This window comes from Orycteropus afer, unplaced genomic scaffold (assembly GCF_000298275.1).
Source record: "Orycteropus afer afer isolate SDZICR_OR568_19922 unplaced genomic scaffold, OryAfe1.0 scaffold00085, whole genome shotgun sequence".
NCBI lineage: Eukaryota > Metazoa > Chordata > Mammalia > Tubulidentata > Orycteropodidae > Orycteropus > Orycteropus afer.
Genome location: NW_006921672.1, coordinates 3,210,052 through 3,235,920, shown reverse-complemented (window position 1 = coordinate 3,235,920; position 25,869 = coordinate 3,210,052). Strand labels below are relative to the sequence as shown.

At 36.5% G+C, this 25,869-nt stretch overlaps 1 protein-coding gene across 1 annotated transcript in view; it reads right to left on the bottom strand.

The window, feature by feature from the left end:
* Positions 1–25,869, bottom strand: part of SPAG9 (sperm associated antigen 9) — a 177,290-nt gene that overhangs the window by 11,777 nt on the left and 139,644 nt on the right. Inside the window, exons 9-25 of the mRNA XM_007941865.2 lie at positions 21,305–21,362; positions 20,093–20,245; positions 19,555–19,606; positions 17,302–17,432; positions 15,477–15,533; positions 15,207–15,218; positions 14,103–14,276; positions 12,531–12,660; positions 11,754–11,843; positions 11,143–11,310; positions 10,536–10,707; positions 6,848–7,066; positions 6,358–6,553; positions 4,684–4,809; positions 2,894–2,974; positions 2,116–2,183; positions 111–259 (exon numbers count right to left, since the gene is read on the bottom strand). Coding sequence (XP_007940056.1) covers positions 111–259; positions 2,116–2,183; positions 2,894–2,974; positions 4,684–4,809; positions 6,358–6,553; positions 6,848–7,066; positions 10,536–10,707; positions 11,143–11,310; positions 11,754–11,843; positions 12,531–12,660; positions 14,103–14,276; positions 15,207–15,218; positions 15,477–15,533; positions 17,302–17,432; positions 19,555–19,606; positions 20,093–20,245; positions 21,305–21,362 — 2,036 coding nt within the window. The remainder of the gene's footprint in view (positions 1–110; positions 260–2,115; positions 2,184–2,893; positions 2,975–4,683; positions 4,810–6,357; positions 6,554–6,847; positions 7,067–10,535; positions 10,708–11,142; positions 11,311–11,753; positions 11,844–12,530; positions 12,661–14,102; positions 14,277–15,206; positions 15,219–15,476; positions 15,534–17,301; positions 17,433–19,554; positions 19,607–20,092; positions 20,246–21,304; positions 21,363–25,869) is intronic.

Sequence of the window (25,869 nt, the reverse complement as noted above, 5' to 3'; positions counted from 1 at the left end):
GAGGCATACAGATTCAGAAAATAATTTCTAAAGAAGCTAAAAATAATTTTCATCTTACAGTGTTCAGGTAATACAAATGTAGTAAGCACAGAAAGCATGAATTAACTTGCCTCTATTTTCATGGCCTTTGGCTGGACCACGTAGATTTTGTTCCTATAGCCACACCAGACTTTGTCATGTACCACAGTCATGCAGCGGATGGAATGGTGAGGCCTTCCAAGATCTAAGAGGTGATAGTTTGACAAATCCCACTGCCCGTCTTTAAAATAAGAAACAAGTTATTAGTCAATAGGTACAATGTTTTACTCAAGTGGGATACAAGAAACATTCTATTTGAGTGTATTTATTGATGAAGTACCCAAAAACCATGTATTAAGTAATCTTTTATTTGCAAAGACTGATCCAAGCCACCATGCAGTGTTTATTTTCCCCCTTTAAAACAAGCTCTTGACAGTGTGATACAACTTATTTGTTTATAATAGTACTCTGAGAATTAAATTGGATTTAAGGTTATTTTGGGGATAATACCTCTCTCATTCACTTGCATTCTGGTGTAATTGCTTGAATCAAAGTTGAGGGCAACTCATTGCTAACACTTTAGCAATTAACCTGTGAAAATCAACCATCAGAAGCTTGCTCTGCTTTGTTACTTCTGCATGAACAATTTCAGTGAAAGCAGCTGCTCTATTTTCAGACAGCTATAATCGGCTAAAAAGGATTCTCCATACCTAGGTAAAGCCTGGCTCCTTGTATGTAAACACTCACTGGCCTCAAGTTTTGCCCAATAGAAACACAAAGAATAAGTCCAATCCCACTTCTTGGTTACAACCCCTGTATCATCACCTTTCAAAACCAAGCATCACTGGCATGGTTTTGGGAGCCATCACAGCTTACAGACCCTTCACCCTACTCTATTTTGTAAATGTCCATTTAATATGTTGTCTCTCTAGTAGAAGAGAGCAGGACTGTTACTGTATACTTTACTTCTATGAGGCTTAACATGCTCAGTAACATATATTGAGTTGGTAGTCAATCTTTAGGTAATTCTCACTCTTTAGACATGTCTACTCCAACCTGCTCTTCTAAACCTAAATGCAGGACTTTACATTCATCCTTATTAAATGTCTTATTCTGTGAATATCATTTAAAATTCCATTTTCTCTAAGCTCTTCTACTTACTAACTGAGTAGGGATGAACAAGTAACTAAAAAGCTGTGCCTTACTTACCTCATTTATAAAACGACAGAGAACCTATCTCATAAGTTGTGAAGATTTTATACAGATAAGTCTGTGAAGGGCCTGCACGTGGTACAACAGAGCCTTGCCATGCCTTGATGATATGGAGCTATTAACCAACAAGTCCTCAATATCAATCAGCTACAAAAGTACTTGAGTATCACCTACCCCATACTTTTCCAGCCCAGAAAGGTATGAAACTTTGAGAAAAACCTGGCTAAAATCCAAATTCAGTGCATCTGGGGTTGTATAACATTTCCCTGATCTATTACTTTAGTATATAAGAGATGAAATACTGTTTTTGGCTGACAAATGTACCAAAGGATTATGAAGTTATATGCTAAATTCTCTTAATTTGATTCAGTCAAGGCAGGTTTTCTGACACCACCACTCCTTAGTCTGTAGATGATAGAAGCACTAGTTTCAAAGGGAAAGAATATAAATAAAGTGACATGCAAATGATTAAACCTCACTCAATTAAAAATTCTTTAAAAATTTTTCTAGATGGAAGTGGGTGTGCAAATTATTTTTAAAATGAAAAAAAAAAAAAAAGACATGAAGATCTTCACCAAATTTCTCTTGATTAAGTATATGAGTGAAAAACAAATATCTCCATATCACATTATATAAGAATACCATGAAATGCAAAGTTATTTACTTCTTATGGTAAATACATTTTCACTAAGTTAGACTGTTATTGTATGCCTCTAGGCAGGCATTTGTGTATTTACTAATGTCATACATTGTGAATATTCAGTTTAAACTTTTATTCTTTCTCTTAGTAAGAATTATTTCTTTAAAATACAAGATGCCAATCTGCTTAAAAATTCTTTTTCAAAGCACCAAATTAGTGCGTGGGATTTATTCATGACCACTTACCAACTCCTCTGTGAAAGATTGCGAGGGTGCCATCAGCTAGTGCCACTAATACAATTCCTTTCACATGCCTGCAAAAAAGGAAAAGGGATTTCAAAACTCTTCACTCAGGAATAGAGAAAGGCCCATCTGCTACTAAACTAATTCAGAGCCTCTCAAAGTGCCAATCCATGATGAGTTGAGGAACTTAAATCAGAATATAAATGGCACACTGTTTCCTTCAGTGAAAAAGTCTTGTCTGGCTATGAAAAAAAAAAATGTCAGCTGAGTTAAATAAATAGTATGTGTGGTCACTCAGTTTTACTTTCTGGCCCCAAGTTCTTCCTCTCATTGCATACTATTGATACAAAGTCCACAGACCAGAAATATGTACTTTGAGTGGAACTATATAGTCAGCTCTGTGGACTTAGAAACAAACTGACTTTCAATAGTCGATGTGTAAGAAAAAGGATTAGCAAATCAATACCCCAAATTCACAAAGTATAAAGAATATCCTAAAACAAATATAAATCAATAAATATTTATTCTCTCCCTGAAAACTAAAGAATTTACATTATGATGAGGAATTAATCTGGTAATTTTCTCTCCTACTTAAAGTTTTCTATTTTACTTTCTATTTATAGTTTCATTCTCATTCAACATTCTCTACTTCCATAAAAAGGGTTAAAAACACCTTGATAATAATTTAGTTATGAAGTACTTATTAGGTTTAACAGTCTTACAAACTAGTTTATACCAAATACGTATTTTTAAAAACAAGAATTTCTGAAATAAAACTTACACAATACTGAGGATCGAATCTTTGAGTTTAATGGAATGGAGACACTTCCTCCAGTGGGCTACAGATGAATGGACATATAAACTGCAAGAACAAAGTCAAGACCAGTAAGGGCACAGGGCAGCCAGGTGGCTGGCTATACCTCACAGTGATCACAGAGTTCCTCAGGAGGACAGAAGAGTATCATACAACGGGAAGAAAAGGTGCTGCTGCCTTTGTACAATGGTCAGAAAACCAAAATGAGTGCGAGGGTAGGCCTGAGGCACAGAAACAAGCTGTCGAAGCAGACTAAAACATACGTGGGTAAAAAACCAGAACTAGTGTAATGAAGTAATGAATGGCCAGCCAGGTCCAGTTACCCCACAGTTGAGAGCCCTTGGCTAAAACATCTTTTCGAATTACCTTAGCTCTCTGCTATGCTGTACTTTGATGGCAAAATGGTTTAGATCAGGGTGTGACTAAGTGCAGCCTGCAGGCCAAATCTAGCCCACAGCCTATTTTTGTACAGCCTGCAAGCTAAGAATAATTTTTACATTTTTAAGTGGTTGGGGAAAAAAATCAAATGAGCATTTTGTGGCATGGGAGATTTTTATGAAATTCTTAGTTCAGAGTCCATAAGTGTTACTGGAACACAACCACGTTAACTCATGGTCAACAAATGCTTTTGCCGCACAATGGCAGAGGCAAGTAGCTGATGGGATCGTATGGCTGGCAAAGCCTAACACGTTTAACATCGGGCCCTTCATAGAAAACGTTCCTAACCCATCATTCATAGACCTCATGGAAAAGACACACCAGTGACCTTGCTTAACTTGGGAAAGCACAATTCTGTAGAACTCCCAACACTACTACAAAGTGAACAGACCATGCAATGTTAATTTTCACCCACTGAACTTTAGAGGAACCCTGATGACACAGTAGTTAAAGCACTAGGCTGCTAACTGAGACAATAAAGATGTGGCAGTCTGCTTCCATAAAGATTACAGCCTTGGAAACCCTAGGTGGACAAATCTAACTCTGTCCTATATGGTCACTATGAGTTAGAACTGACTCAGTGGTAATGGGTTTGGTTATTGGTTTTGTTCTTGTTTTCCTAATTACTAAAAGTTATGTTTGGAATTGGGCCTTTCTGTAGCCAAATATATCAGTTTTCCTCATACTCCCTGCCCCTACTCTAGCCTATATAAATCTTTTTTGCATCAACAATACTCCTTCTCAGTGCTGTTCAGGATCTTCTATTTCTGAATCACCCAGATTTTAAAGTTTTATTTACCTCCTCTTACAAGAATATCATATAAAGGGAACACTGTGTGACAAAGAAGCATATGGTTTACGATTCAGAAGCAATGCAAGTCCAATTTAAGAGGCAGCTGCAATATGACCTCAAAATTTGTGTGTATATAAAATTTCTTTGCACTAATATGTACTTTTTTTGTTTATATTTGCCTGTACATCACATTTTGGGAGCTCTGGTGGTGTAGTGCCTAAGGCATCTGACTGCTAACCAGAAGGATGGTGGTTCAAACCCACCAGCCACTCCTTGGAAGGAAGACTGGACAATCTACTTCCACAGAGACACAGCCTCAGAAACTCAAGGAGGGGTCGCTATGAGTGGGGAACGACTTGACAGCAGTGAGTTTTTTTTTTCCGGTTTGTACCATATTTTACTTATCTTCTGATTTCAAAAGCAAATGTAAGTAAACGCTTACCCAATCACAATAAAAAATTTAAATAAAAACAAAAAGGAAGCAAACATAAAAGACTAAAAGATACTAAAAAGCCTTGGCACTTACCAGCCATTCTGAGCTCCAAGCCACATGGTTGGTAGAAGGCTGCTCATTTTCTGGGCTTCCTCTCTCACCAGGTCTTGTTCATTTGGCAATACTGATAGTTGATCTTTATACGCATCTGAGTCACTACTAGGAAAAAGTGAGGCAAAGAAATATATGAATATGCTTAGCTATGGTTTTCAGGTAGTAAACATTTCTACATTTTAGTAGAGTTAAAAAGAATCAAATGCTAAAATTAATTCCAGAAAACCCAGTTAAACACTCATCTTAAATTCTATTAGAAATAATAGAGTAAAATCTGCAAAAGCCAGTATCTGTGTAAGGCAGAAACCTGTCAGAAGGAAAACTAAAATATTTTCTGCTGATATGAGTAACAGAAAAGTGTTAAGACTACAGCCTGTCAAAGGCAGAAAACAAAGCAGTCCCGCCAAGTTCCGGCTCTCATGGGTCTCACTGTACAGGAGACCCAAGGGACAGTTGAGGGAGTAAGACATGGTGATGAAATATGGGAGTTAATACCTAGATTATAATTATGTTTCTCCTTAAGACCTGTCTGAATTTTATTATCCTTTTTTTGGGAAGAAAGAAAAAAGGGAGGAATGGTTTACTTTAAAATGACAAACACAAAAGAAGGTAAACTATGAAGAATTTCCTAAACTAAGTTGATTAATAAACTAAACCATGCTTATGTTTTATTCCCAAACTCCCATTCTTTAGGATTATCAGGGCACATTTGATAAAAAGATTTAACTGGGCTCTAAATTCAAAACAAACAAACCAACCTACTAATTCTAAGATTAATTTCTTCTTTTTTTTTTTTTGTATGAAGAAACAAATTTCAATAAATATCACATAGATCATGAAGAAAGATTACTTTATTCTTAAACTAAAAATTAAATGTTAACAAACTTTTGGTTGATGTATAACTAAGGAAGAATATTAAACTGGAAAAAAGACCTAGTTTATTTAGTGAAGCCCCATCAACTTTCTATAAGGTCTAGAGAAGGCAGGAAAGAAAATGTAATCATTCACTAAATGGGCCTAGATTAAGCTATCTATTAAAGGAAGAATCTGAAACATAAAATGCACAAAACCAAAATTTAAAACTTTACTCAAGCCAATATGGAGGACTTAAACAAAGGCCAATTTTACTGATAACTAGTGTGGGAGTCAATGAGGACTGACACAGTGGCTGTGATGAAGGGTTCAAGCATGGCAATGAATGTGAGGATGGCGGAGGACTGGGCAGTGCTTCACTCTGCTGTACATTTGTTCTGTCGCTATGAGTCTGAACCAACTGAATGGCACCTACAACAGCAGCAGCAGCATGGGAGTAAGAGTAGGGGCAGGGATTAAAATGGCAAAGAATTATCCACAGACTGGGACAGGACAAGTACAGGAATTCCCAAAACAATTATACCAGAGGGAAAGATGGCCAGGAAGATTTTGACTAATGTACTCTTTAAGTCAGAAGGGATAAAGAAGGAATGGGGAGAAAAGGTTAGGAGAGAATGAAGGGGAGAAAATAGGTAAGACATAATACAAAGAGGCAGTAACATCTTCCAGTCTGCCACAACAAAGCCAATTAGTGGGAATTTTTCTTACGCCTTGAGATTATTTTGGTTCCTTTTATGTGTGCACTATCTGCTTTCTTAAGTTGTTGACCCATATGTATACCTTGACTGATACACTGGGGAGAGGTCTTCTGGGATCTGAACTCCCAAAGGATCTGTAAAGACATGCTCTGTGTACACGCCAGTTTGGGAGATGTCCACAGTGTCTTCAGCTGACCCTGCATTGCCTTCTGTAGCTTCAGTTGCTTCTTCTGCTGTTGGAACATTTTCATCAACCTCACTATTTTCTGCTTCTGTTTCTATAAAAGAAATAAAACATGCTAACTATTCTCAGCTGCAGCTTTTCCCCTCCAATAGTTTTCCCACCCAAACCCCTGGTAAAGAGTTCCATTCCATCTACCGTCTTCCTCCCCTCCCCCTCTCCCTTCACACTCATGAAATTGAGAACTCTTGATTATATTTAATAGTCATTACAGCATCTTCTTTCAAGTTGTTTCATCCTTATTAACGTAAGACCTGAACTAAGGCAATAATGGGGCATCTGGGGCAGCCTCAGACTCTATTCAGAAGGCACAAAAGAAGAACAGATATACCTGGTGGTTTTTCCGTCACTGGAGAAGCACCATTGGTACTAGGTGAAGTGGCAGCTCCTGTCACACCTTCTGCGGTACAACCGACCACTGTGATCCCTCCCAACAGACTGTCTGTTTCTGCTGAGCTATTGCTGGTCATGCTGCCACATAGAGACGCTTTGTCCACCTGACCAGACTCTGAAATCTCTTCACCTGCAGGGTAGTCTGTTTCTCGTGCTCCTGAAAAAGAAGACAAACCTTTTCATCTACAAATAAACTTCTAAAATAAATAGCATTTTTACACAATAGCAACTGTAAGTTTGAAATTAGAGTGTGTGGGTGAGACAAGTAGCTACTGCACATACTGCAATGGTAGCAGTATTAAGTATCACTTACACTAACTCTCACAGACTGGGAAAACTAAACTCCAAACACACTGCCGACTGGGAAAGCAGCTTTAAAAAATTAATGAACTACTAACACAAGTGCAAGTGAACAACATGTCAGAAATGATGCTTCTGCTCTTAGTATGAGCTCCTCAGGGTCCATATAATGAAGTTAAAAACAATGAAATATAATTATATCTGATAAAAAGTCATAAAATTTTTTTAAAATTATCAAGATTAATATTTGAAATGTGGAATATAATGTTATCCACTACAGTTAAAAATTCATCACCCTAAACTCCTTGATAAGGAATTCAAAAGAATTATATTTAGGTATCTTCAATGAATTGAGAGACAGATCAAGGAAAACACAAAAAAAAAACCCTAGAACAATTTTGAAAGACAATACAAGAACAAAATGACAAAATAAATGAAAAATTAGAAATGATACAAAATCTACACACAGAAATCCAGGAAATTAATACTAAATTATCAGAAATAGATAAGACATTGAATGGGCAAAGGAGAAGAGTTGAATCAATGGAAGACAGAATTAGGGAGATTGAAGGCAAATACCTGAACACTTCTTTGGAAAGGGATAAATCAGAAAAAAGATCAAAACAAAATGAAGAAAGCCTAAGGTTCATGTGAGATACCATAAAAAGGAATAAACCTATGTGTAATCAGAATTCCAGAACAGGAAAAGACAAATAAAACCACAGAGAAAATTGTTGAAGATTTGCTGGAAGAGAATTTTCCTGGTATGATGAATATGCCCATCCAGGAAGTCCAATAAACCCCAAACAGGATAGACCCCAAAAGAAAGTCACCCAAACACATATTATCAAACTTACCAAAACCAAAGACAAAGAAAGAATCATAAGAGCTGCATGGGAAAAACAAAAAGTTACCTACAAGGGGCAACCAATAAGACTAAGCTTGGATTTCTCGACAGAAACGATGCAGGCAAGAAGACAATGGGATAGTATATATAAAACTCTGAAAGAGAAAAATTTCCAGCCAAGAATTATATACCCAGCAAAATTGTCCCTCAAATATGATGGTGAAATTAGGACATTTCCAGATAAGCAGAAATTAAGGGAATTTGTTTAAACAAGACCAACCTTACAAGAAATGCTAAAGGGAGCCTTTTGGACAGAGAAGTAACAACAGCCAACAACAACTGACAATTAACACACATGACAATATAACCCAGAAACTAACCAAGCTATGGAAGTATCCGAAGTAAACAAGCCTACAAGATTGTAAACAGGGAACCAGAGACATCAATTGACAAATGAGGACAACTACAAACCAAAAAGAGAGAAAAACTGGGTCATTACAGAACTTCTAGATGGTAGGGAAGTTAAGATAACTAAAGGTTAGAATGGATGTTCTAAACTTAGGAAGAAAACTATAAATCACAGGTAACCTCAAAGAAAAATGATAAACCTTCACATCAAAATAAAAAAGAGGACCAGCACAAATATTTAGCAAATACTAAAACAATAGCAATGAAGAAAGTGATTAACATGATTCACAAACAAAACGAACTCAGCACAGAAAATTATACGGAACAAAGAAATCAACACCACGAGAAAGTACATAACAAAAATGACAGCAATAAACTCATATTTGCCGATAATTACATATCTGGCAAGGGACTTATCTCTGAGATTTATAGCGGAAAAGTGATGACCAAACTATGGTACATACACATAATGGAATGCTATGCAGCACTAAAGAATAATGTAGAGTCTGCAAAACATTGCATAATATGGATGAACTTGGAGGACATTATGCTGAGTGAAATAAGTCAATCACAGAAGGACAAATATAGTATTAGTTCGTTGTTGTGGAGGATAAAGGAAAGGTTTAAATATGGAGGAAACTTTATTTGTTGGTTGCCGGGGTGGGAGGGGAGGGGAGGGAACACTGAAAAAAAAAAAAAAAAAAAGTACATTGACCCATGTCACTTTAGTTTTGTGTATTTCACTGAAATTATAATTCAATAAAATGCATTAAAAAAACCTCATCACCCTAGGTATATACAGTGTTTAAATATTAGTAAGACATTTTAAAATGAAGCCTTTATAATATAAAGATAAACCTCTTTAATTCCTAAAATATTTTAACATTATATAATATTTAACCTAGAACTTTAGTAGGCCTAAGAGAGGTGTTCCATTGCTAATCAATCTAAAAACAAATAATTTACAACATAAACTAAAACCCACTGGCATCGAGTGGATTCTGACTCATAGGACAAAGTAGAACTGCCCTACAGGGTTTCCAAGGCTATAAATCTTTACAGAGCAGGTTCCAACATCTTTCTCCTGCAGAGCATCTGATGGGTTTGAACTGCCAGTGTCTCAGTTAGCAGCCAAACTCTTTAATCAATATAAAGATAAAGCTCTTTAATTTTTAAAGTAATATTTTAATGTAATATTTAATCCAGAACTTTAGAAGGCCTCAAAGAAGTCTCTCATTAGGAGTCAATCTAAAAAGGCCCTTGTACTCTGCCTCTCAGTCATCTTATCATATTATCAGAGTTTTATTTTCTTCAAATGTCTTGTTTAATCATTTGTTTCTAATTTATTTTTGGTCTTCCTCAATGTTCTGGTTACCTAGTGCCACTCTGACAGGACTGTACCACAAATGAGATGGCCTTCAGAAACAGGAGTTTATTCTTACAATTTGGAGGCTTTAAGTCTGAGTTCAAAGTGCCAGGCTCTAGGGGCTGGATGAAAGCCCCTCAGCCTTGGGCTTCAGCTCTACCTCCTGCTCCCAGCCCACTGGAGCTAGAGGCTTTTCTTCACTCAGACAACTGCTGGCTGCTGAGGCTAACAAGCCCAAAGTTGACAAGTAAAAAGGCACAATCCTAATGTTATTAAACCACAGGGCAGGCCATTAATTCAAGTCCATTAAAAGTCCCAAGGTCAGCAGAGCATGGCAGGCTGCTGGACAACAACACGGCTACATGCAGGGTTCAAGGGTCCCATAAGCTAGAGACCATTCCCAAAGCTGTTTCTTATATACAGGAAGCAGACCACATCTTTAAAGCAGCTACTCAGCTGCTTGTGGTAGGTCCCACCATGTAGTTGATTGCCAGTCTCATTATGGGGAATAACTACCACCAGCTGCTCAGCCAATCAACCAGGCCCAGCCAAGTTGACACACAAACTTAACCACCACACCCAACTAGAATACAAAGTGTATTAGAGCAAGGTGCCTAACAGCATCTCCAGCAACCAAATCAGTTCCTGCCAGGAAGGAGGTGTGGGAGGGTGGCAAAGGCAGAGAGGGGCACGGTTCACTCTTACCTGGTACACTTGCAATACACAGAACATGAGAGTTGCAAACACCGAAACTGTCTAGAATGTTGCCTGGCTGAATAGCATCAATAATGATAACTTTTGTAGCTGAGTGAGTGCTGGTACAGATCCAGACTAGACTGGATAGTTCTTCTTGATTTTTCAACTCCTTCTGCTGCTCCTGTGCAGGCAAAGTAAAGAAAATCAATGTTTTACACACACACACACACACACACACATAACACACATACAAATATTCATAAGGCTATGCCCTTATAGGAAAAAGAAGTGCAATTTCAAATTTATTTTCAGATTATCTGGGAGGGTAAAGATACAACACGTTTCAATAACTAGTAGACTAAAAACTGGCAGTTAAAGCAAATCTGTGATGGAAATGTTCCATATCCCTATTTTGGTGATAGTTCATAAGTGCATACATTTGTCAAAACTCATTTTACGTGCATACTTTATTGTACGTAAAGTACACCTCAATAAAATCTATTAAAAGGGGGACAGGGGACAAGCAAAGGCACAGTAATATCAATTAAAAGTTAGACCCAGAAGTAACTTTTAGACCAAAGAAACGAAAAGGTAAAATGTCAGTGCCTGCACTCACCTTAAGTTCCTGATCTAACTTATCCAAACTACTCTGAGATGCACTTCGCTGTTTACTGCCTTCTGTATCCAAAGCAGTGACATCTTTGTAAAACACACTTGCTCCAACAACAGAACCCCCGTCTCTGGTCTTCCCACCAGACAAATTGACGCCAACAGCACACCATAGCTTTTGGGACAAAAACAAAGTCACTTTCACTAGGTATGTTTAGAACTTCTCACATTTTCTCAGGGTAAATATAACCCAAACCCATGTTGTTGAGTTGATTCTGACTCATAGTGACCCTATAAGACAGAGCAGAACTGCCTCACAAGGTTTCAAACACTAAATCTTGACACACTGTCACATCTTTCTTCAAAGGAGCAACTGGTGGGTTTGAAGCACCAATCTTTCAATTAGCAGTCGAGTGTTTTAACTACTGCACCACCGTGGCTCCATGTAGTTGTAAATACAGATCTTTAATATTCAAAGCATCTCACTTTTAAAACTACAAAATGATCAATAACCTCATCCACTGATGTAGTACTTCCACTTTTTTTTCTGTTTGGTTTTAGTAAAAAAATCTCCCTAGAGTTTAGGAAATATTTCCTTTAACTTCAAAACTAACTTACCTTCATTGATGAATCTTTTTCATCTAGGGGTCTGAGATAGACAGGCACAGGTAAATTTTTCATCTTATTTTCCCCTTGACCATTGGTTACCTGGAGCCAGGAAGAGAAAGAGAGAAAAAGAAATTGATAAGCCTCATCGAAAGAGAAGTTTGTACAGAACCATTAAAATACGGACAAGCACTACTGCTAGATATTTACTGCTTGAGTCAAGCTCAAGTAGTTTTGTCATTCTTTCTTTGGAAAATAAGCAGAAAAATCCAGTGGCAATTAGAGAGGAGTAAGTGGGGTTTTATGAGAACTCAGAAGAGAGGCACTAACGTGCATGTGTGTGTGCATGCATGCATGGGTGTGTATACTCACGTGTGTGCTCAGTCTTTTGGGGGTAGAAAATATAGAGCAGAGAGGTAAAGTTCCTGAGAACTTTAAGTCAACAAAGGCTCCACACCAATGATTTTAAAAACTTTTAAACAGCAGGTACTATTACAAAAAACCCCCAAACCTTCAAATATTAAAAAAAATTGTTCTGGTCAAAGGAGAGCAAGGTACTTCAAGTTTCAGGTACACAGTCAGCCACCTCCCACTGACCCTGCCCACACATATAGACTCAGAGGCATTTCATTTGTGCTCTAGAGAAAAAGAAATCTGAAAATCACTACCCTCCCTCCACTTGTGTCAAGTCCCTGAGATGAGCAGGTTTGAGATGCACAGTTAGATGTCCCCACACCCAAGCCTCGCCACCTCATCTCCCACAGATGCTCTTCCCATGTTCACTATTACCTGTTTGTACTTCTGAGGCAGACTCCAGCCAAAAGCCTGCACTCTGCCATCTTCCTTCTGAACATGGGCCTTTACCTGACGGTACTGTTCTCGCTTTTGTTCTCTGCGTGAGGCTAAACTAGCTTCAGTTCTGAAAGAAAGATTTTCTTTTTTAACTCAGTAAATGTAACGACAGCTTTATCCATTCCTCTCTCCCTAAAACAGCAAAATCAACAACAAAAAAATTACCTGATTTCAATTTAGTTTATCAGATTATAGCTTCCCTTTCAAAAGTGTACCCTAAAGTTGGTCTTCTTCCATTTGTGCATAGTGAAAACAGTGCCCAAGTCTTAACAGGTTAGCGGGAGCCTATTAAATTAAGTTGAATCATCAGCCACCACATTTTATCAGGTTTGGCCTTATGAAAGAGAATAATTCTTAAGTATTTTTGGCTCCTTTTCTGTTCATTCAATAAATATTTATTGAATATTTTATAAAGCCAGTGCATGAACTAGAATTGAGTAAAGATCAGTAAAAAGGTAGGATATTCCTGGAAAGATTATATAATTTAAATTCTAGATTCTATTTACTCATTTTAAAAGATAAAAATGCAAACTGACTTGGTAAGCTTTAGAGCTAGCTATAGAGTAAAACATTATGATTCTGAAGTAATCTGTATTTCTTCTGGCATTTCAATTTTTATGAGATGACCTACTATTCACAAACCTACCTATTGTCAGATACTTTATAGATAGTGCATAATTTCATTCTAACACCTTGTTGTTGTTGTTGTTATGTGCCGTCGAGTCGGCCCCGACTCATAGCAACCCCTCCTTGGGTTTCCGAGGCAGTATCACTACGGAAGTAGGATTGCCCAACCTTCCTTCCGAGGAGTGGCTGGTGGGTTTGAACCGCCAGCCTTCTGGTTAGCAGTGAAGTGCTTTAGCCACTATGCTACCAGAGCTCCTTCTAACACCTTACAAATAGGTTATTGTACCCATTTTACAGGCATAGAAACTGGGGCTCTGAGGGGTTAATTTGCTCAAATTTAGGCACCTAATGAGTAGCAAGGAGCTCTGGTGGCATACTGCCTAAGGCACTTAACTGCTAACCAGAAGGTTGGCAGTTCAAATCCACCAGCCTCTCCTCGGAAGGAAGATTGGGCAATCTATTTCCATAGTGATATTGCCTTGGAAACCCCAGGAGGGGTCTCTATGAGTCAGAGACAACTTGACAGCATCTACTAACAGCAACGAGTAGCAGAGTAAGGATGAAAACCAAGTCTCTGACTCTAAGGAAATGTTCAAGGATTTAAGACTAAGGGTTATATAGGCTTTTTATATCTCTATTAATACTTATCAGTGTTGTCATACCAGCAGAATTTAGACTTTTTAAAAAAACGCCTCTCTTTATGAAAACAGTGAAATGAAACTGTCATAAAAGGTGTTGAGTACAAGTAATCTACTTAAAACAAGCCAGTTTATAGAAATAGTTTCTTTACAGATTTATTTGAACCTTCACAGCTGATCTGATAGGAGCAAGAACACTGTGGCTTTTACTTATTTAGGGCATGGCAGTCTGGAAAATACTTACTCTTCGCTAAGGAAATCAAAGGCTTTTGACTTATCCCCTGGGAGCTGAGATAAGGTGCTGCTTCTTTTCTTGACAGAAGGAGTAACATGGGAGGTTGGTGCGTTGTACTTCAGGTTAACAGGTGGTTCAGGCTTCTTAGCAGTGTTACTTGAGGAGCTAAAAAGTCGGCTGAAGCTACCATTTAAGGGAAGAGATACAGGTTAACATTGTAAGTGTGTAAGTGCACACACACACACACCCCCCCCACACGCACTGTGATGAACAAGCCACAATTTGCTACAAACTTTTTTAAGCTCAAGAAAAGTCCAGAGCGCTTTCACAAGGCAATGAGTTAGAAACTGGCAAAAACATTTTTTGTAGTCATACACTGCATCCTTAGCGGTAACTCACAGCCAAACTCAGAGAAATTATTGCTTAGAAAAGCTGATTGCAGTTCTTCAGTTCACAATTTGCATAATCAAAGGAAGAAGCTCTTGAATACAGGGAATTTCCTCTACTGAGGGAAATAAGATGGTTCTCTTAGCTAACACCTACTTGATGCAACAAGAGAGTGGTTGTTAAATGGCAAAGTTATGGCTGAATGATTTGAACAGAAGCTCGGTACTTCACTTCTAATAATAGTCTATATTAAAATACTAGAACATATATTAACCATTTTAGCACACATATATTTTTTGAACATATATTACCATTTTAGCACACATATATATATTTAAAGCACAATTTAAATAAGCCATTTTCACATCTACTTAAAGAAAATGAAAACTTTTATTAAATGGCAGATTCACCAAAAAAGGGATAAGCTTCAAGCACAAACACACAGTACTTCTGGCATGAACATAATGCAACTCCAACACACACACACACACACACACACACTCTCTCTCTCTCTTCAAATCCCAAAATACTAAACTGCTCATCACTTTGTAAATTCCTTACAATCACAAAACCAGCAAATCAGTAACGAATTTAATGGAGAACCAAGTAATTATCAACATTATAACAATGCCCTTTTATTTAATTATGCAGAAGATTCGATCAAACGCATAACCAACATGATGCATCTTACAACAGCATACTTTTGGTCCTCAAGAGCAGCCTTACCGAGCTGGCATACTATGTATCAAGAAGGAAAAGGTCAATTTAGCTTTTTACCCCAAATTTTAAAAAAGAAGAAAGAAAAAGATGAAGAGCATGATATTAATCTTGAAAATAAATTTTGACTGTAACCTTATCTCAAAACGTTGTCTAATGTCTTTATTTGTTTTTTAAAATAATAGGTTTTATTTTTGTTGTTACTGTTGAAAATATACACAGCAAAAACAGACACCAATTCATGTTTCTATATGTTCTTAGCTGTTTTTTCATACTTACAACTGCCAAATGCTTGACCTTTTTTTTTCCTGCATGGCTGGATTTTCTCTTGATGCTCTTCATTAACAAGAACAAAAAGGGGGTTGAAAAAAAGAAAGAAAGAAAGAGAAGAAATGCATTATTTATGAGGTGATCTATTTTATCTAAGGAGCAAGGAAATTCTGAAGAAGTTTATAGGAATACACAGGAGAAAGTCAATAATTAGATTCAGTAAATAGTTCTTTGGAGGCTAATAATACTGAGAGAAATAAAACAACATCTCCTCACTTTCAAAGAGCTCATAATCTACTGAGAGTAGATGGGACAGTTAGCCAACACACCTAAAGGTTAATTTTTTTTTATTGAGAACAGAGCCTCTAACTTTCAAAATATTGTTTTTTAAATCCTGTTGTGAGGACCATCATGCCCTTGGCTCTCATAAAACAGCTTATCACTTTACTATGACGGAGATTCATCTTTCACAGGACTAAAACTTTTCCATCACTGAAAAGATGACCAGGGAAGGGAAGGGGTTAAGCTGGGTTGACAGACAATTCAACAAAAATTCCAGGAAATAAAGCATTCCAACTTTTGCCATAACTATCAGAACCCTCTTTTTCACTTCTTAATTTTCTTAAAAGACTAAATTAAAAACATCTTTTAATTCAATTTAAAAGTTAAGCTACAATTTCCTTTCACATGTTGATTACCAGTTGGGTGCTAGAATTAGAAATATTAAAAGTGGATCCTGCCTACATAACCCTTCCATTTTTTTTTTTACAATATTTATTCATTATTTATTTAAAAAATGTATTTATTTAATCCATTAAATGCTTGAATTAAGAACATAACTCTTAGTATTTGTTTCCTTGTTCAATAAATTGATTATAGATCTTCTTCCTTCTTAATAATTATAAGCAATTACAATTTTAGCAAACTATAAACTATGCTATACAAAAACACTTCATTCTAGTATGGCATTAGGAGCTCTGGTAGCGCAGTGCCTAAGGCATTTGATTGCTAACCAGAAGGCTGACAGTTCAAACCCCCCAGGCACTCCTTGGAAGGAAGGTTGGGCAATCTACTTCGTAGTGACACCGCCTTGGAAACCCAAGGAGGGGTCGCTATGAGTCGGGTCTGACCTGACAGCACGTAACAACAACAACGGTATGGCATTCATAAAGGCTCTATAAACAGATGAGGGAATCATATGGAAGTCGGAGGTTAGGAAATATGTGCATAAACTTAAAACAACTGTGTACGGTTATTGGTAATTCAATGTGACAATTCAACTTTGATGATATTGGTAGATCAGGGTGGGGTGGCGGGGAACTAATTTACTAACTTTTTTGAGCCCTTCCTAAATGAAAGGGATTCTGTTACTGAGAACACTGACCATTAGATGGCAGCATTAGGTGACATTTAAGATTCAAATGACAGAACAATGTGGATGGAAAGTACATTTTGCATGAATAGTCAGAGGGGGAAAATCAGCAAGAGCTATGAATTTCATAGGAAGACACTAAGTAAAAATTATTTATTATCCAACGTAGCATATGAAATTTTGTTATTTTTCTGACCTTGTTGTTAAAGTAGTACCACACTCTACATTGTCTTGGAAAATGCCCATGATTCCTAAGTAATAAAAATTGCCTTTTAGAGATCATGGGAACATTCTTCTCCAGGAGCCCTTAGAGGCCCCAAAAGCATCGACATTGATCCCCCTCTGTCCCTAATTCCCAGTGTTACTTTAGAAAGTCTCCCTGGCAAACGGAGCAAGGGGATTAGATCCTTAAGGCAGGATTCTAGCTCTCAGTGCAAACGGCAGAGCACTTCTCATACAAACCGAATCATCTCTGTCCATCGAACAGCTTCCTGAAGCTCCATCAGTCTCTCTTTATACTGGTTTCTCTCCATCAGAACACGGGCCATTTCTACTCTAGTAAACCGCTTCCTCTGTGCTGTGGGAATATCACTCTACATTGAAGAGAAGATCACAGGTCATTCTGGGAGCCTATATCTGTCTGGGTTGGTGTTAATCTCAGACTTTAGCAGAATCTTTAAGTGTCTGAACATTCCTTAATTTATAATCTAATGGGTCACTTCAAGAGAATGACCTTTATGAAAATAAAGTCAATAGATTTAAAATATTACTTATGACTGAAAGGATAAGAGACAATTTAACTTCTGAAGATACAGACATTTTAACACATTACAAAGGAATTAGAAAGAATAGTGCAGATTTTGAACAAAAACAAAAAAGTTACTATTTTATTATAGATTTAATATGCTCTTACAAGTTAGTTTCGCCTGGAAATGCTGCTCTTCCATTATTTTAAATTCATGTTATATAACAATTTTAAGTCATTCAGAAATTAGTTACTTTCCTAAAGAGTTTCATTTATCTCGAACTACCAATCCAAATATACACCAAAGGCAAGTGTAAAGAGTAAATTCATTGGTTAGTTACCAAATTTCCCAACTATAATAGTCACTAAAACACCAAAGGAATAGAACAAGACAGAGACCATTGTATTAGCCAGAATTCTTTTTAGGGAGAACAAGGGATGTGAGTGTAGGGTAAGGATAGGGCTAAGTTCCCAAAGGGGTATGCTCATGTCAACTTCCTTTTCCTTCCCCTGCTGATTTTAAACTCTCTTCTAGAAAGGAAGGGTGGTTTAACTGAAAGGTTTTTGTTTTGTTAAGTGAGTGTGCACATGTTGGGCCAAAGCTGAAAGGCTTGGGACAGTAACAAAGAGGCTGAGCTTAGTCAGCCCTCAAGAGTCCTCTTCCTCTGCGCTCCTGCCATGAACCTGGCCTCTCCTTAACAAACGTCAAATGATTAAAGGCCCTGGAACCATAAGGTACGTATCAGAAAAATCCTTGCTCCTAAGCACCTGGAAACTTACACAGCATTGTTTGCGGTAGTATAAAACAGAAAATAATCTAACATTCATTAACAGGAAAAGAGATGCATAAAATGAAGTATATTGACATAATGAGGTATTATTATAAAGTAGTGAAAATGAACGAACTACTGAAGTTTTTAACACAGGTGACTCTATAAAACATTAAGTGGAAGAAGCAAGTCTCCAAGGCTAAGTATAGTCTGTTCATTCAAAAACTGAGAAAACTACACCACACTTTGTAGGGATATATACATGGTATGATAAAATCAATGTTTTTTTTTAAAAGGTAAGAAAATGATAACCTAGGATAGTAGATTCCTCTGGAGGGAGGAGCAATGTCCGGTAATGTTCTAGTGCTCAGGCTGAACAGCAGATTCATCATGTTCATTTACTGTATTTCAAAACTTACACATCACATATTTTAGTATTAACTACTATATTGAAAAAACAGAAGACATTAAAGGGACACCAAATCATTATTCTGTCTAGGACACCCATGGATTTTAGATCTAGCTCTTGACCTCCTCCAGTTGTAAGAATGATGATCTAGCTACTAACAGAATTACTAAAAACCAAAAAACAGACTCAGTGCCACTGAGTTGATTCTGACTCACAGCAACCCCCGCTGGGTTTCTGAAGTGGTAAATCTTTATGGAAGTAGATTGGCCTATCTTCCTTCTGCGGAGCAGCTGATGGGTTTGAACCGCCAACCTTCTGGTTAGCAGTCAAATGCTTTAGACACTGTGCCACCAGAGCTCCTTACAGAATTACTAGTAGGCTAATTATATATACATGAGGATCTTATCTATTCTTTTATATATTTATGTATGTTGACAGTGATAAAGGCTAACCGGCTAGTACTTAAGTTCTATACTTCACACTTTTATGTTCCATATCTTAAGCATTCTTATTAAGTTGTCCTATTCCTTAATCAAAATTTGAACAAAACAAACAGCAACAGCAACAGAATGGCCCCAGTTTGGTCCTTGAGCTTGAACTTGCAGACACCGGTCAGAGCACAAGGGCCATGGATAAAAAATGAACACAACGCATATAAGCTAGAAAGCTATCCTATTCATGGCCACAAACATGTCAACTGACTTTTTTACGCTTACAATGCTATATCTCATGCTTAATTAGCAAGATTTCCCCAAGTAAAGAAAGAAAAAAGTACAAAACTGTAAACCTACATCATCATCATCTTTTGCTTTCTGCCTTGCATCTTCAGCTTCTGCACGAGCTCTAGTGGGGAAAAGAAGCATGTGATCAGAATTAGTTTCAACTATTCACTAAAAGAGTAGTTTAACAAATTTAATGACCACTAATAGGTTATTTATTTTCTTTTTGTAGAAAAGCATTTAGCTGCCATCATTTAGGGGAATACTGCCAAAGCACTAGTCTCAGAAAAAAGGCAAGTATTAAAAACAGCTGGGTGAAGGAAAATAACCTGTGTTTCTAATTCCCTTATTATCAAAATGACGATGTTTGAATAATTCGTTCTTTACATCATGGCCCACAAAAAAATGATTATCTGGGAGACACACTGGTAATGGGAGGCTTGTTTACAGCAGAGGCAACTGGCGGGGACACTTCACCCTATTCCAGGAAGCTCCCGGTCCTTCCTGGCTTGAGAAGGCAAAAGACATCACTCTCAGGGTTATGCCAGCAATCCTTTTGTGGCACACTGGCAAAGATCATTTGTTTTAGAACAGCTTAGTCAAAACTTACTTCCTAAGCTCTTCCTCCAATTCTTTGTTCTTCTCCTCTAGTTTCAGTTTAGCTTGTTTCACAGCCTCCAATTCCCCTTGCAGCACATCTTTCTCACAGGTCAGTTCATCTACTTTTGCTATCAAATCATTCTTCACTACATTCAAAGCATTTCTAAGAAACACATATATTAAAAGTGCATTATTACAAATAAATATTCTTCCCATCTTTCAGCTTATTCTTTTGTAGGCTACAAGAACTCCATAATCATACAGTTGAATCGCTGAACACTAAAGACATTCTATCAGATGTTACTCGCTAGATTGTGAAAGGAACACAAAACAATGGTCTCATTTTTTTTCACTCTTCCCACTTACAAAACCAAGAATAAATGGATTTTTTAAAAAAGAATAAATGGGTAAAGCAAGGCAGGCCACCAACAAAGTTAGAATTAAGTAATATTATAAGGTAAACATCTTAAAAAATAGCATTCATAAGGGTATTGTTAATAAATTCTGACAAGATAGTATACAACCAGTAACAAAATTACTCCTTGAAGTTACGTTTAATAATTAATGAAGAAAAGGTTAAAAAAAAAAAAAATAAATAAATCTAAGATCTAGCTACTTTTGAGTGTAGTTTGCACAGGACCTCATTATAGCTGCAGTCTGTCTTGGATATATACAGATATTTCAGAGTTGCCCTGACCCAGCAAACTGACAAAGGGGCCTGGGCCAGCTTTTTAATAAGACTCAGGACAAAGCCCACACTACACAATATGCCATAGATTCTCTACGTGTTTGAGAGCCTAAGCCCCACAAATTGTGCCAAAGAACCTCCAATTAGAGAGGAAATCTTGACAGAGGTGGGCTGGTTATAGCTCAAAACATCTGTTCTGAAATTAAAGAACCCCAGGAGAAGAGGTAAGAACACAGACAAGTTCCAGGGGAGGTGGTAAGAAAGTGTAAGACACATCCCAAAGATTGAGGAAGGCATGAACAGTTACAGAGTGCAAAGGAGATGCAAATCTATGCTTCTGCAAGACACAGACTATGGTGAAACACAGGTCCCATTACTCATTTGTGTGTGTTTGTGTATACACACGTACAGAAGGGGAACGGGCCAGGATAAGGGGATTGCATAGTGCTGTTTAATGGAAAAAAGCATCACTGACTTAGTTGAGAAGGAAGTTTGGTATCTTTTGTTCCTTGTTATAATTCTGAATACACTTACTTGGTTTCCAACAATTGTGTATTTTCTAATATAAGATTTTCAACTTCACGACCCATTCCTGTCAAAATAAAAAGGATAGTCTGAAAACAAACTTATTTAAAAACTTATATATTTATAATATAACAAGCTGTAGTCATAAATTTATTTTACAAGTTTTATTTATCCTATTATAATCTTACTTTGTCTATAATTTTATTCAACATTTCTACTTATATGGATTATAAAATTATAAATAATTATCCATTACAAAAACAAAACTAAAGATTTTGCTGGCCAATTACTTGTTAGTCTATATTTCCATTTTTCATAGGTAATATTTCACAAGAATCAAAGATCTTTTTCTGCCAAGTATTCTAACAAACAGTATTATTCAGAAAGAAAGAAACAGCATTAATGTGAGTCAGGCATTGTTTTTAAACCACAGCTGGTATTGTAGGCTTTTCTCTAACAGTTAGGTCTTATTAATAGAAAACAGGCAGAAAAAAGAGCAAAGAAAGCCAGAACCCCAAAGCAGATGAAACCTTACCAAAGAAATTATGGTCTTAAAGCCCATGCATTCCATGTAAAGCAAAAACAAAGAACAAGAAATGTTTCATGTAAGAAACAGCATGAAAATAGATCACTTTAGTAAACTTTATGCATGATATGAAAAACACCTGGAATCACAATGCAGTGATTTAATGCAGAATGATGTGCAAAGGACAGAAATAAAGATAAGATGATTTACTTCATTCAGAAGGATGTTCTGTGATATTTTACACCTAAAAAACCCGCTTTACCAATTCTTCCTCACAATAACATAATTAGATAGAAAATCCCAAATCAGTAAGACACTATTTCAATCAAAGTGTCACCTATAAAATTATAATGTTCAGTCATCATTCTACAGAACTGTAAGGCAGGCATATTGAGCACTCAACGTAAGATGCAATATAGTGATCTTTAAGGAGAAGAAAGAAATGAAATAATACAATAGAATATTTATCTCAGAAAGTTCACAAACAAAAAACACTACCATCCCTTATTCCAAGAAGTTGAGAGCTAATGCCAGAAAATTATATATAATGAACATATATGTAGAAAATATTCATATTCCAAACAGAAAGGAAATATTTTTAAAGAAAACTACATAAAAGAAAAGGAGATACCATGTGCCTTTATTTAAAAAACCAAAAAACTAAATGACTTATAATTTAAAATAAAATCACCCCAAGAGTGCTAAAAATTCAATGCTCTCACATATTTTATCTGTATCATTTTCCAAATATCTTCAAAGATCCAGATATTTCTTCCATGTAGAATTTACGTATCAGAAATAGTAGCTTATTTAATCATTTGTGAAAAAAACTAAAAACAGAGACAAACTAAAAAAGTTTCCAAGTTCCAAATCTAAAATGAGTTTTGGTAAGCTTTGTCCAAATATTTGCTTTAAACACTAACATTAAATTTATAATAAAGATAGAAGAAATAGGGCTCAGACTGGTTGAAAATGTCTATTTAATAACTCTGCTAAAGGTTTGCAAGCACGTAAGGAAAGAAACATCAAAACTAAGAATATATGCTGGGCAAAAAAATACACAGTGGAGCAGAAAAAATGACGAGAAAGCATCAAATGAGAACAGCAGGCAAGAACACCTAGCTTAAAAAGCAGTAATATTAATGTATTTAAAAGCATACACACCAGAATATTCCCCTGGGTAAGCAGCCCAAGAGAGAAATGAATGAGAGCTTAATTAGACTGTTTTCAGAAAGCAAGAACTAAGCTCATTTATTTTAAAATGAGAGAGGGGATAAAGAAATTGAGAAGATGTAGAAAAATCATTAACTAAAAGCAATAAAGTGTAAATATTATAAATAGAAAAAAAGGTATGTACTATATGGGAAATATTTCCTTATAATGTAGTTACTCAAATTTATACTACATTTACACATTCTCAATGAAAACTTCTCTTAGTATCTAGTATATAGATTTAATATATGATCAAAAAGACTGTCAAAATATTTTAATTTAAAAATGTATCATGAAAAAGTAATTCATTATTACTATAAGAAGAACATAACAAGAGTGCCCCCATTTCTATTCAAGACCAAGCATAAAGTTAGGTCTAAAATATTTGAAAACTTTACCTACTAAAAACAAAAAACTACCTAACAGTTTTTGAAATCATACAAGTGTCACTTGGACTTTTGGCAGTAATTCTCAACCTAGATCTATAGATGGACTTCAGAGTTATATACTAATCCCTTAAAATTACATGCACAATTTTACCTAGTTCTGTATGTGCATTTTGCCAAAAGTACACTGCCTTCTTAAATATTCTCTGGTAAAGGGTTTTTAACCCCTGAAAGGTGAAGAACTATAGGTTCAGAGGTGAATCCAAACTGTTAGTATTTAGCAGTCGATTCACTTTGTCACTGTGTTTGTGCTCGAGAACTAACCATGAGCAAGAAGAACATAGTTGTCTTGGCCATATTGAGCTTACAGTCTATCCAGGGAAACAGGCACATAAACAATTAGAATTAAGTGTGAAAAGTGGCATAACAGATAAATGCAGTTCCCAGGAATACATTTCAGGGCCAAGTAAGCTTTACTTAGGGTTTTCAAGGCAGAATTCCTAGAGGACATGTCATTTAAGAGAAGCAAGAAAAACAGGTTCAACTACCAAGTTTCAGTGATTGGCTGTAGAGAAAATAAGAGTAGTCTAGGGTGGAGAAATGTATGGCTGGTGAGGCCATTCATTCACCGAGATAGTAAACATTTGTATAAGAACAGCCTTGGGGGACAGAATAAAGATGATGAACTGAGCTTTAAGCAAATCAAATATCCTGATTTTTTTTTTTCAGTTGCCATGAAGTCAATTCCGATACATGGCAACCTCATGTGTGGCAGAGTAGAAATGTATCCTACAGGGTTTTAAAGACTGGCCTTTCAGATGCAAATTGTCAGGCTTTCTATCCAAGGTGCCTCTAGGTGAGTTCAAACTGCCAACCTTTTGGTTAGCAGTCAAACACTTAACCATGTGTGCCACCCAGGGACTCCATGTCAGGTGTAAAGCCCTACAAATCATCTTAGAAGTGTCTAGTAGGCAGTTTGGAAATAATAGTTGGGGCTCTAGAAAAAGATCTGGGATACAGATAAAAACTTGAGAGTGATCAGCCATGAAAGTCAAGAAACAAGGTTTCCCAAACAAAGAAGCAGGCCCAGGACAGGCAAAACAGAGAAAAAGGTAGGCAAAGGAAGAGGACCTTGCAAAGGGGTCTAAAAGGAAATAGGCAAAGAGGCAGCGAAGGATGCAAGCAAGTATGGTAGCACAGAAACTCGGCAAAGATGGTTTTAAAGGCAAATGCTACTGAAACATATGAAATAAAACTGAGGAGGAACCACTGGATATCACAAAGAAGGGTGCTGAAGGTGAGGGCAAGAGCAGTTTCTGGCAGTAGCTGGTGTGTGGGAGAACACCAGATTACAATGGGATGAGGAGTAAGTGGAAATGAGGAAATTCTGCCAATTAAAATAGCCATGCTTTGAAGAAGTCTATTTTGGTCACTGATATAAGCACCTTGAATAGCACCTAACACTTAACAGATACCTCATCAATCTTGTTACATAAAAGGGTGACTAGAAATGTCAAGAGAGCGAGTGATAGGGGAGTAGGGAGAAGATACAGGGTGAGAGAAGGGCAACATTTTTAATTTCTCAATGGAAAGGACCTAAACATATGTAAATGATAAAGCAGATAGTACAGATATCGAAATACAAACTATCAAAGATAATCAAGAGAAATAAAAATTCAAAGAGTAGAACGGATGAATGCGTGATTTCCAAGTTCTAGAATGTGGCCATGGGGAGTGACTCACTGATGAAAGTTAATGGCAAAAAGAGCCATTGAAAGTAAGTCAAGGGATGGGGACAGGGAGAAGTCAAGGAAAAGGACAAAATGTTGGGTTGTCTCTTTCAAATTATTAAAATCAGAAAAAAGTAATTAAGTACTGAGTACATATATAACAGTTTTAAAAAATTTATATCCTATAGTAAGAGTATGATAATGATGTAATATTAAGAAAAATGAATAATTAGCTATAGAAATGGGTTGTATATTTATTTATCAACTCCAGGTCAATTAAAGAACTTTGGGGAAAATTTATAAGTTTAACTATATTACATTTGTTGAATATTGTCCTCAACTACTAATACTGAATTGCCAGAAGAGAAGCCAAAGAACAAGTAAGTGCCTTGGAAACTTCATTTACCATGCTTGAGCAAATAATATTCATGTAGACATAAATTACTAAACGTAAGGTAGTTAATTAAAATCTTCTAATCTGGAACATTCTAGAGTTAAATACATCAGTAGCTGCAAAATGGAAAGGAAACCAGAATGTCAGGATTTTGCTTTTAATCCATTATGTTTAATTTCCTGACTTAAAGAATGAAAACTTTCAGAAGATACTTGATTTAAAAGACTATCTTTATTTCTAGGAGCTCTGGTAGCATAGTGGCTAAAGCACTTGACTGCTAACCAGAAGGCTGGCGGTTCAAACCCACCAGCCACTCCTCGGAAGGA